General features: G+C 36.3%; 1 protein-coding gene across 2 annotated transcripts in view; it reads right to left on the reverse strand.

Moving 5' to 3' along the window:
- LOC150085898 (beta-keto L-gulonate decarboxylase-like) overlaps positions 1–13,800 on the reverse strand; it is a 128,310-nt gene that overhangs the window by 55,988 nt on the left and 58,522 nt on the right. For both annotated transcript variants that reach the window (XM_090373559.1, XM_090373560.1), the window contains exon 5: positions 10,218–10,283. In XM_090373559.1, the coding sequence (XP_090229685.1) occupies positions 10,218–10,283 (66 nt within the window). The remainder of the gene's footprint in view (positions 1–10,217; positions 10,284–13,800) is intronic.

The raw sequence follows: 13,800 nt of genomic DNA on the forward strand, positions 1-13,800 counted from the left end.
GAACACACATGATACTCAGAGTAACTCATATACATGATGAAAGTTGCAAATACTTGTGTGAATGCATTTAATGACACAAAATGATGCTTACAATAATGATGTAAATACACCATGATGGATTTACATCTTATTGATCTGTCCATTGTAATCGGTTGTGGATACAATGAGCTAAGCATTGTATCCACAACTGATTACAATGGACAGATCGGTTGTGGATACAATGAGCTAAGCATCTTGCCATTGTGTTGCACAGGTGATGAATATTTCCCACCAAGTCTCTTGCACCTGGTCCCACAGAACATCTGTGCTCCGTGCTGCTTACTAGTAATTCTGTACATGGCATCCAATCATGGTTCACACATGCTTGATGGGGGAGAAATATGGAGATCTGGATGGCCAAGACAATATGTCCACGCCACAAAGACATTCAGAAGAAATCCTTGCAGTATATGAAAAATGGTGCATACATCCCACTAAGAGGGGAAAGCAGCAGGTTCCAGCATCTCGGTGATATGGCAGCAAGCAGACTGCTGTTGATGAACATCAACAATAGCAGACCATCAAAACTGATTTCTTTCAACAAGAGATCTATGAATTCACCACACCACTGCCACGCATATATGCAGCAGTCATCAGGCCCAAGCAGAAACAGAATTCATTGCTGAAGGCCACTTGATGCTATTCTGTATCCCTAAAATTTGTCTGAGAAATGGGGGGGAGACAAAATGTTGTTGACAACATAGGTTATTATACACTATTGGAAAGAGCTCAAGGAGTAGGTTTAAAATATTTTTTTAAATTAAAAAATGGCAGCACTAGACAGGAAAATGTGAGTAATTTGTATCCCCCCCTCTATTTCCGATGCTAATGGAGCTAAAAATTCAAAAATCACATTAGCTATGCACTATTGGATGCTTATCAAGGGAAAACTATTCCAACTGAAATCTATCATTTACTTTTTGTGTTAAAATTAAAAAAACAATTTTTTATTGCACTTCGATAGCACACTTCTTTGTACTAAGTAACTCTCCTTTTGGTGACAAAAAGATTGCTAAATAGTTAGTTAATAATTCTATAAAGGTCATTTATAAATTTTTCAACGAGAAGTATTTTTTAACAATTTTCAAAGCTGGAGTTGTCCCGGCAAGGAGATACTCAGAGAGACGGTATTGGGGAGTTGCCTGTGCAGAGCCTTGCATGGTCCTCACCTGCCAGTCGCTTCTCCCCCAAGACTTTAATTGTGTCTCCAGGAAGAAGTTGGAGTCGCTTCTACCATCCTTGTCATTCACAACTGGAAAGACTCAAATTGACAATGTTTTCGTTAGTTCCTCAGTTTTAGGCCAAACTGTGGTACTAGAAACTTTTTTCAGTTACCATAAAGCTATCTATTTGAGATACCACACTAATGACCATTCATGACTATGGACACTTCATCCTGAGTGCCCGGCGCTCAGTAGTTGACAGATTTATTTTTAATTGTGTTCAATTGATTTTGAATTATTTCTTACTGTAATGTAAAATTAACGATTTTTTAATTGTTTTCGTTTTAATTTCTGGAAAGTATCATATGGAAGTGTTCTACGTATCATATCAACATAAACTTCTCTTATTCTTTTACAAACTGAATTTCTGCAAAGTGGAGCTCATCCAGATATGTGATGCACATCCCAAAATTGGCAGGAAAATGCAGTCATAAAATATGGATGATGGCATGTTGCTTGTAATTCAAGCAACATACCCACAAACTTTTGAATTTTGTTCTCAATGTATGTGATGTGGGTTACGAAGTGCATTTGCCTGTGAATCATCATTCCCAGATATTTTAGAATGTTAACTGACTGAAGACTGGCTCCTCCTGGCAAACTGATAAATAGCCCTTGAATAAAAAGGTTTTACTTTGTTTTAGAAATTTCGTGGGTGGTGATCAGTGGTAATCAATGCAACTGCAGCTAAGGGGGCAGCCTCATTTTTCCATTTGGTGTGCAATGGTGCAGTAAGTGATAGCCAGCTGATATCAGAGCTTGTTGGTGGTTGTTGTTATTATTGGAGGTTTTACGGCACAATGGCAGCTAAAAGCCATTATGTGCCAAACAATGGTAGGAGATAACAGGTGAGAGCTTGTTGGATGGTAGCCAGTGTGGCTGTAGATACAGTATAAACCTGTTGATGTTTAAGACATCCTCCCATTCTAGTCCTCTGCTGTCACACTCACTATCCATTCAATCAGCAGTTGTACTTTCCTGTGGCCACTATTGCCAACATCTGTGTACTATGGTATTGTCACAGCCAATGCATTCACTACGTGATGAGTTGACAATCCAGCTCTAGAAGCCAATAATTTTCCCTCTGTTGAAGTTGCTGCTATCAGCATTGAACATGATGTATCAGCATTCTCTACAATCTCCTTACACTCTGAAGTTGGTATCTGCAAGACAGAAGCCTGTTAACTCATGTCACACATGTATTGCTTTGAACTCCACAATCTCTATGTTCGTTTTTATATCAGCTGAAACTTTGCCCAATTGGTCCCATATTTTAATCATTTGCACAACCCATTAACCTGCTGATTTACATATACATCCAATCATTCATTCCAAAGATGCTGCAATTTCAATGTCAAAGAGTCAATTTCTTGATCAAAGTTCAGAAAAATTTATTTAATTTTAGCCGCAAATTACACAACTACTGAAATTCACAACTGAAATATCCTCTGAATTTTGAAGATATTTTAACAGAGCCATCTATTATAAATTCTGTGTTCTATTAGTCCAAAACAGATACAGATGGCAGCATTTATTGGTAAATTAAGAGAATTCATACTCATGCAAAATGTGTATATGTAATACGTACTACAGATAGTTGACACATAAAAAAACATACATACTGCAGAAAGGGTCAAATATGGTAGATTTCTTCTTTCAATCTTAACTTTAATAGCTTTGATATTGTTTCACAAGAACTATTGTTCCACAAATTGAAACAATAAGGCATTAAATGACAATTACAGCTATGAATCAAAGGGATTGTTCCGAAGAGAGAGGTTATTATTGGCTACTGCTTACTTATCATGAACTAAGGTTATTATTAGCAAATGATGCAAGAAACCATTCAATTTGAATTTATGCTAACTCATATGTGTAGTCTGAGCAAGAGGAAGAATCACATCAGCAGTGAGCTTGCTTCATCTATTAAAACCCTTAAATACCTCGGTTAGAACACCTAACATGTGCCTGGTCTCTGTAGTCTGCAGAATTGAAGCCTTTCTTGGTAAGAGTGCAGTTTTGTTCCACTCACCAATCTAGTTACCTTCATTCCTTCCTAAAATAAACCTGCAGACCTGTATGCAGTACTAAAGATGCAGCCTAACCATTGCTTTGTACAATGAGATATTAGGACCTCATTCCTGATATCAAAATTCCAGTATATATTTGTTAAAAAAAAAAACCATGAGCGGTCCTTGGCAGCCTGTCTATACTGTTCAGAGAACTTCATATCTGACTGCCCAATTACATCCAAGTCATTTTCATTTTCCGCTACCCAGAGTACCACAAAACTGGTATATTACTGGGATTACTGCCACCATCATGCAATCTTGCATTTGTCAATGAGCATTCAATGGAAATTTCTCAGTCCATCTGCCTAATTTTTCTAGATCTTATTGCAGTAGCATACCTTGATTATTGTCAACCACCTTGCCAACCTTTGTATCATCTATTAAGCCAGATATACCTCATCAATATCAATATCATTAATAAATACAGAAAACAACAACTGGTGCAGTGCTGAACCCTGTGGGATTCCACTAATAACATTAGTCCATAACCAATCCACAACAAAATGAAGAATATGCACACAAAAATTTGACTGCAAAGAGACTAGCTGAGTTTTAAAAACTTGCAAATCTGCCTAGCCAAGAAGCTCTGAATATGGATCCTAATTTGGAGAGGATTTTAAATTTTTGCAGAACTTTATCATTAGCTTTAGTTCCTTATGACGAAATTTATAGAGTGCTTCTAAGCAAACAATTTTAACTAATTTTTTTCCAAAAAGTGCCGGATACTGTTGCAGGTTTATCACAGGAAAAAAGTGACAAAGAAGCAATGAATTTAGATTTTTTAATCTCATTTTTTTAATAATAAGAGGGTTATTCATTTGGCCCACACAGTAAGATTTCATGCTTTTCTGGGTGAATACAACCCTGCCTAGTAAGATGAACTTTTAAATGAAAGCTTAAACTTTCATTGCTAAGTGTATTATACATAAAGATATAACTTAAAGAATATACTTAAAAACATAACTACTGTCAAGGGTAAAGGTTTATGCTTTTGTACAGTGGTCTCAGACAGTTTTTAAATTCTATGCAATGGGACCAACTGACAATGTTTCCAATGCCAAATTCTAAGTGGAAAGCATTCAGGGAAAAAATTATAGGCATAGGAGCTACTAAGTTTTTCATACCAACTAAGAAATAATGTTCAAGGCTTAAACCTAAATGGTTGTTAGATGAACTGATCAGATTTATGACAGAAAATAAAAATGCATGGGATGGATGCATATAAAATATCAGGTGATATAGTAGCCTATGGTAGATATAAACTAGTCTTTAATCAAATCATAAAGGAGGTTAGGTAAACTAAGGCGGACTACAAGAAGTGGCTGACAAAGAATGAAAATCACAGCAGCAAAGGCTTCCATACTTATATTAACAGCAGAAGGAAGGGGTTGAATCACATTGGACCACTTGATGTCAATGGTTTAACTGTTGATTACCCTGTTCAGGTAGCTAAAAAACTGAATAGATATTCTGCATCTACATACATGAAGAATTCTTCAGGGAAGAGGATGCCAGTAGTTTATCAAATTCTAAAAGGGACCTAAATGATTTTGCAATAACTGAAAGGGAAGTGGAAAATAAATTGTTGGAGATAAACTTAAAAAAAAAGGCACCTGGGTAGATGGGATCTATACAATTATAATAAGGGAGGCAGCAAAGATGGTAAGCAAACCTTTAGCCATAATTATGAGAGCATCCATGGATTCATCGAAGGTCCCTATGGACTGAAGATATAGTAATGAATCTCCAATTCACAAAGGGAGAGCGAAAGGTGACATGAGTAATTACAGAACTCTTAGCTTAATGTCTGTTCCAGGAAAAATAATGGAATCACTAGTTAAAGAATGCAGGAGCATCCAGACAGGAAGAAACACAATTATACTGCAGTCACAGCATTAATTTGTTAAGAGGCAGTCTTGCCTGACCAATTTGATTGGATACTATGCTTCAATAACAAAGGAAAACTAGATGCAAAAAATAAATTTTCATACCATATACTTGGATTTCAGGAAGACTTTTGATACTGTTGCATATAAAAGTACTGTACAAAGTGGAGGAATGTAGAATTAAGGACAAGTTGCTGCTATGGATAAAGGGATGGTTGAGTTGGAGAATACAGAGTGGTTATCAATGGGCACTGCTCTTCTTGGCCTAATGTTAGTATTGCACTCAATGTTCCCTCTAATTTTTCTTATAGCTGCGCAGTGCATAAATGCACCTCAGTAAAAAATTTTCAGACAAGATTAAATATGTGCAATATTTTTACGAATTGTTTTAATTATAAGTAAGGACATGCATAATAAGAAAAAAAAAAATGTTAACAATAAATTTACACTTTACAGTTAGACTAAATTCAAAAAATAGCAAGGGCTTAATTTTTCACGTACTCACCTTGATCGATCTGCAATTGTTATGGTTTGAATGGCAAGAGGTGACTAGCTTTAAAGTGATTGGTTCTTAAATTAAGGGGTGGGTAAATAGTAATTATGATGGAAACAGGATTGAAAATATGCACAAGTAGAAGTGCACTAACTCCATCCTTGGTTGTCATTAAATTGGATTAAATTGGGAATTTCTAAATAGTGGATAAGCCAAAGTTGTAACGAAGGACTTTCATTAAAAAACGCTTTCAGTTGGCAAATTAAATGAAAAGGGAACACGTACTGTACTTAAGAAGAATTTTGTAATCCCATGATGCACTTTGTTACTTGCGGGAATCTCAGATTGGTGAGATTCCAAACCGGAGAAAGATTGAAGGGGAGTTTCGCATTTATAATATTTAGATCGGAGTGGTGACGAAACCATTCTATAATGAGGGCTTTGAATTGTAAAATTTTGTAACTGTTTTTTTAATTTTAATATGGTAATAGCTGAGTCGACTAAGGGAGTATGGTTGCTGGAGTGGGCATGTAAAGTAAGTTCAGTGCTAGATTGTCCAGTTCTGAAGATATTGTAGTGGTAGTATGCTCTGGTATTGGATGATTGGGTTGATCCGAATTTGGTTGTGGTACTACCAATGTAACAGGCGTTACAATTGTGTTGACATTTTATTAAATAAATAATATTATTCATCTCGCTTGTTGGATATTTATGTGTTTCTTTATATTTATTGAAAAGTGACCCAAGTTTGTTATAAGTGGAAAAAATAAGAGTGATGTCTGTACCTGCAAATATTTGCCGAAATTGTCCTGCAAGATTACTATGATAAGGAAGGACAAAACATGTTTTACTATTTTTGATGTGTTTTATTAGGTTATTGATATTATTTTTTACGATGGAAATGGTATGTTGGATTAATTTTGGAGGGTAATTTCTGGCTATGAATTTTTTTGTGAGATATTGTAACTCATTGGATATGTCGTTTTGTGAGGTGCTGAATTTAATGGCATTGTAGTTTTGGTTATAGAGAAAGGATTTTTTTTTATGTTGAAAGGGTGGTGTGATGTGAAATGTAGGAATTTCCCTGTGTGCGTATGTTTTCTATAGATCTTAGTTCCTAGTTTAGTACCTGTTTTATATATGGTGAGATTAAGAAAATTAATTTGTTTATTGGTTTCTATTTCGAGTGTGTATTTAAGTCTGTCGTGAATTGAATTGAATTTTGTAAAAAGATTATCAATTATAGTTTTGTTTCCTATTAAAAGTACATCATCGGCGTACCGCATGTATAACTTTATCTCGGAAGGGTAAGGTTGTAGGATTTTATTTTCAACTGTGGCTAAGTAAATTTCGGAAAGGGGAGCAGAGATGCCTAAGCCCATGGGTAACCCGAATATTTGTTGGAAGATCTGATTGTGAAATCTGAAATGCCTGGCGTCTAATAGTAGAGAGATGAGTTCTAAAATATTGTTTATAGAAAGGGAGGTGCGATTAATGAGACTATTGTCAGAAGTTAAATATCCACAAAGGGCTTGTAAGGTGAAAGGTATATGTACATTGGAGTATAGTGAAACGACATCAAACGATGCTACAATATCATCGTCAGCAATTATGGTGGTTTTAATTTTCTCAAAGGCTTGGTTGGTATTACTGATTTTAAATTTGGAAAACCTGGTGAGTGGAGATATGATTTTTACTAGAAATTAGGATAGGTTTGCGAAGGCGGATTTACTAAAAGAAATAACTGGTCTTAAGGGGTGGCCTGGTTTATGTAGTTTGGTAATTCCAAACAAATGGGGGAGAACATTGCTTCGTATGCCAATCTGCTGTAGGTATGTAGGGTGATTTCTTTATTAGACCGGAGTTTTCTAAGGATAATGTCAAGCTTGTTTTTTAATTTGATATAGGAATTATTAATTATATAGGTGTCTTGGTCTGCTAGAATTTGTTCCATTTTTTCTATATAAGTGGCTTTATCTAAAATTACTATGGTATCTCCTTTGTCTGCTTTTTGGATAATAATGTCGGGGATTTTACTTAGTTTATGAATATCGTTGAGTTGTTGTTTCGATATATTAGATTGGGAGGGGAGTTTTGAGTTAATAGTGTTAGTCTGATGTAAAATGCGCCATTTGTCAGGGTGATGTTAGAGTTTTGTTTGAAGTTCAATAATACTTTCTTTTATGGGATATTGATGGCTTTTTATCGCAAAGTTGAATCCGTGCTCTAAACTTGTGAGTTCAGTAGGAGTGAAAGTTTTAGAAGAAATGTTAACTGTGGAAATTTGTGGAGCCGTTATTTTTGTTTCCTGGGTAAGTGTGATCCATTTTTTAGAATGCCTTAGTTGAACCTCTTTAAGGGCTGCATTAATAAGGCATTCTATGAACTGAGAACTAATATGAACTAAGATTGTGATATGAGAATGAATTTCAAAGACTGTCATTGTGATATGAGAATGAATCATATCACAATGACTCCTGATTTTAACATCCCCAGCCTTCTTTTTATGGAGGTTATTAAAGCAGAAAGCATAAAAGAGTGATCCACGAAGCATTCAGCAGTTCAAGGCAAGCATTGAAAATACAGTCAGGAATGCATTGACAAACTCTTTGTAGTGTCACTCACAACATGACTGAAAGAGTGAATTTAAGTATTGCTAACAACAGAGTATACTTCCAATGTTGTTTATAAGCTACTATTTGTTAATTATTCCATTAATAAATTGTATTTTCCTTTGATAGTTTTTGGAATTATTTTTAATATGAACAATCTGTATAAAATGTGTGCACAATATATATGCTGTACTGCGATAAACATGAGCAGAGACACCTCAGCATGAGAGCTTTGAAGCCTAGCTATCTGTAAAACATGAACAGAACATATTTTAAAAAATATACTTCCCATTTTTTATTATGGTGATATTATTTGGTCCTCACAACAGGAATGTTTCTCACAGACTTGAGAATTCAAATTAAATTCATTGAATTCTTGTTTTCGATCTTGCTTTGCCTTTCTCCATCAAAAGCGGAGCTCTTTGTCGTCACTTCAGAATCGTTCCTCTTCATTCCAGAAGACGACTCCATGGGTCTCTTTTTTTGTCTACAATATCATAAACTCCATTATCAATTCTCCATCTCTTCTTGAACATATCCCTTTCACTATATTCCACTTGGATTCTCTTTATAAAACAAATTTCTCACTGTCTGTCCCTCGTACTCAACACTTACTCCGTTTCCGTATTGAATAATCACAATGTTGATTTTACACTTAAACCATCTATGTATAAGAAATTGCTCTTCACTCTGTTTTGTTAATCTAAATTTTGTATATATTTTAATACTAGTTTTGTACTGATTAATACTGCTTTGTTTTGATTCTCCGTACATCTCAGCATTCTCACCATCATCTAGGGTCTGTGTCCTGTGAATGAGAAGATATGTAAACAAACAAACAAATAAACTTGACTGCAATCAGAAAGATCAGTCTTTGGGGGAAAGAAGGGAAGGATTATTGCAGCCCTAGACCTCAGGTGTGATAGTTTGTCCCAAAATTTACTTATATTACAAAACTAATAATAATAACAAAAAATAAATAAATGGAAAATACAGAAAAACAAAAGAGAAAACTACTTAAACATAAAATAAAGCAAATGTATATTAAAACTTGCTCATATGTGTTAATGCCATATATAGTATTATGTTTCCTACTGTATGATAAATTCCAAATAATCTAGGACAGGTGTCAAATTCAAAAGTGTTCACAGGCTACACAAGTTGTTCTCAGGGGCTTGCAGATCACATTAGAGTCTGCAAACAGCATAACAGTGTGGTGTTACTGAAAAAAATATTTTCACATATCTTCTCCCCTTTGCATAAAAAAATGCAATCGAAACCTACAATAATTATGAAAGATTGCACAATTTATGAATTTTATTTAAATTTTATATTAGTATATATCCTTAGCATATAAGTATCACCATTTACCATTATTTTCTCATGAGTTTAACACTGTTAAACTGCAAAGAATAAAGAAAAAGATAACAACCAAGGATTACACATGGCTGCCAGTGTAATCCTTGGTTATGTAACTCTGTCATATAAAGTGTTTTCTGCCAGAATTACTGAATTTGAATCACATCAGGCTGCTCCTATCAGGCTGCCAAGATAAAATGATCAGGCTGCACTTTATTTTTATTATCAGCCACATGGTGGAAGGAAGCCCGAGGCTTATGCTGCACCAGCCAAAAAAAAAAAAAACCTAGGGGTGTGCCAAGCCCATACTCACCAGATGTCAGCCCCTGGGGTTAAATACAGTTCCATGGCTGTCAGTTCGACATGCCTCATTTAGGGCCACAAAACTGCATCCAGCCCTGAACCGAGAGGGTGCTTAAATGGGACTTGAGTGGGTATTAACACACTGAGATGAAGGAAGAATTTACCTACCACAGCATACAAAATAGTAAAAAATAGGGAATGCAATTAAACTTCGTATTCCAGATACTTACATCTGCTACTTTTGCAAAATGTGTCTTGTTAATAATTTCAGCTCCAACCTTGATATTAGGCATAAGCTACAAATAAAAAAAAAATGAAACTGCACAATTAATTTGAAAACAAAATTAATGTTAGAAATAGATTAAAAATGCATAACAGGCACTGACTGTCTTAATAACATAGCAAAATAAAATTGTCATCATTATACTGATACTTTGTATTCTGTTCATTTTACACCAACAGGGAAGAAACTCTTGTGATTAAGTAATCATACTTTTATAGTTGTTTGTTATTTCGTTTTTAGGAGCATTAGCAACTAAGGCCATATTGCTCCAGGATATGCAGTGGTCATTCCCTGACCATTCCGAATCCTCCGTATTTGGTGCTCACAGGCTCGAACCCTGGTCTAATCAAGAAGCGTGTGCTATGCACTGCTGCTCCTGCCCACCCGGATACCGAGGCACCACTTTTAAAGTATTTGCTTTGCTTCGAAGTTTCGAAAATAGTATTGCAAATTAAACACACCCCTTCAACAGAAAAGTTAAGTGACAAATAAAACAGCAGCAATACTGAAAGAGGCGGCATTGAAAGAGTAAAACTGGAAGACGTAGGACATTCTCCTCATTGTCTGGCGTCCTCATCGTTCGCTCTTGATTCATGGTACCTCTCGTGAAACAACCAGTCTCACGTAACCTTCTGTGCACACGTGCGAAAATTGTATGATGAGGAGCACGCCTGTGCGGGAAACGTTCCTGGTACAAGCACAGAGCAGTGTGCCCGTTACAGTCCGCAGCTCCATACGCGAGGTACATGTCGGCCAGTTCAACGTTTGAATACTCGTCCATCCTACTGCCTCGGGAACCGGTTTGCAAATGCTGACTTCCAGCGGGATCGCTGTTTACACGACCTCCCGTTCAATGTCCTCTACCGCATGACGAAGGCATTTCGGACCCTGCAATGCTATGTGATTCTGATTCGTCTTTGTGCACCTACACCTCCTGCAAGTTTGTCGCACTGGTAGTGAATCACCCTGTATCTATCAGTGATATTGATGTAGGCATATCAAGCTTAATGTAAAAGTCTACAGATGACAAAAGTTGGCAGGGTTGTTAATAACAGTAATGACAGTATGCTGCTGCTGCAACAGGATCTGGAAAAGTTGGGTAGATGGGCTGAGAGGTGGCAACTGAAGTTTAATATTGACAAATGCAAAGTACTGCATATCGGTAGCAGTAACCCGAGAGAAATGTACCAACTGGGTGGTGTTACACTCAGGATAGTGGAGAATGAAAGAGACCTGGGGGTAATTGTGAAGTCAGATATGATGTTTTCTGAGCAGTGTAGACAGGCTGTCAGAGTAGGTCATGGGGTCTTGTCAATGATATACAGGAATTTTGCAAGCAGGGATAAGGAGCTGATTATCCCCTTGTATAAAGCAATGGTCAGGCCACACCTTGAGTACCGCATACAGGTCTGGAAGCCCCATTTTAGGAAGAATGGGGAGTTGCTAGAACGAGTACAGAGAAGGACAACAAGACTGGTGTTCTCTTATGAAGAAAGGCTTAAGTTCTGCAAATTGCAGCTTCTAGAGACTAGGCACCTGCGAGGCAATTTGATTGAAGTGTATGAGGCCTTGAATGGATTGAGCAGGCTCAATGCTGATGGAATTCTTCCTCTTACTCAGGTTACAAACCTGAGGGGGCATAGATTCAAACTGAGGAAAGGCAGTTGTAGAATAGATGTGTTAGAATAGACGTGTAAAAGTTTGCCTTTAGCCAACAGGTAGTTGATTGTTGGAACAAACTTCCATCTGTTGTTGTGGAAGTTAATAGCTTAAATAAATTCAAAGCAGAACTAGACAAATGTTTGGAATGAATGGATCAGTGAAATGGGAAGGTTTTTTTTTTTGGCTGATGCTGAATAAGCTTGCTTTCTTGCATGTGCCTCTACTAATGCTAACATGGAGATTCTTAAAAGCTTACAGATCATTAAACTTGTGGGCACATTAAAACCAATGTCTACAAGTTGAATAATAATTCAGAAAACATCCAGGTCATTGTGTAAAAACTTTGAAGAGCATGAAAGAGGAGGAAGTTCAATTTGTTGTTGTAATAAGGTTTTAGTAGCAACAGCATTTGTTACTTCAGCGAGCAACTATGAGTTACTATCAGCCATTAGTTGCTATCAGCAACTAATATCAGCATTAGTCCATATTGTAAATTGCATGAGGACCAATTTTGTTTTCTGGATGAAAAACCTGAGTTTCCTGGAGGGGGGAAACCATGCTATCCTCACCTGGGACTGACTAACCCAGCCACATTGTGAAAAAGGCCCATAAAAATTCCTCTCCTCATCAACGAGACTCAAACAGGTCTTTTCCACCCGGGGTTGGCAGGACAGAAATCCTACAAACTGTGCTGCTCACAAGGACAGTTTAATCAGTAAGGTCACCTTCATGGTGAAGTATACTATGACTGGTTTGAATGATTCAACAGTGTATAAACTGTTATAATATCTGACTGACTAGTGAAGCTGTAAGTTTCCCTAATCATTATACAGGAGAACCTTGTAAAAACCTTGAGACTGGATATCTGAATATAGGTAGCTATTCAGACAGTTAACGTCACCTATTCTATGCACTCAGAGTACTACTGGTGTGAGCAGCACATTCAACTTGATCCTTGCAAGATTGAAATAGTCAAAGTCACTGAAATGCTGAAAATTACTGAATTTGTACTTGGCTTGTGCCCTCCATATTTTTACATTTCGTTTTCATGTTAATATTGCAACAATAGGAAGTGTATACATCCTGCTACGGATTCTATTATTTTGCACTACGATGACCACTGGTACAGAATCTATAAGACAATTACTTGCTCATTCTCACAGCACAAATAGTTTCCCTTCTTTCCTTACCTGTTTCGCTTCACTCCATTTTTTTCCTCCCTCTCCTCATTTCTTTCTTTTTATTTTCTAGTGCTACCCCGTAAAGTATATTGCAAAATGGGGATGGATTCCCCCTTTTATGCTTTCTTGTAAGTGGAGAGGTTAACGAAGAGCATAATGCTATGGCATCTCAGGTTTTATATATATTTTATTGATTTTGGTGTTCATTTTATTTTTATTTTATTCACATTTATATTTCTTATTGTTATTTTTTTAATCTCTAATACTGAAACTGCTTTTTATTTATTCTGCCTAGATCAGTGAGCCAAGAATTTTATTATGATATATCATACACGTTGAATTTTATTACTGTAATTCCTGATCATTAATACCTTTTCAATATCAGTATTAGAAAGACCAAATGATGCAAGGAAGTACTAGACTCTTTCAATGTCCACAAAAAAATACTTTTAACCTTTCCCAGTCATCATGCTATTCCCATCAGCAAATATTTGCCATCAATTTTCCCTTGATATTTGCTAAAAACTCTCCCCTACCCTAAGATACCTAGTTCTGAAGCTTCGTAGTCCACACCTTTTAAGTCATTTGTCATATGACATCAATCCTCACTCCTCGCCAGTGTAGTCACTCTTCTCTAGATATTCTGTTTGTTGTTGTGGGGTTTTTTTTTTTCTTTTTTATATATAT

This window comes from Mastigoproctus giganteus, chromosome 5, assembly GCF_048544385.1.
Source record: "Mastigoproctus giganteus isolate SK-2022 chromosome 5, ASM4854438v1, whole genome shotgun sequence".
Taxonomy (NCBI): Eukaryota; Metazoa; Arthropoda; class Arachnida; order Uropygi; family Thelyphonidae; genus Mastigoproctus; species Mastigoproctus giganteus.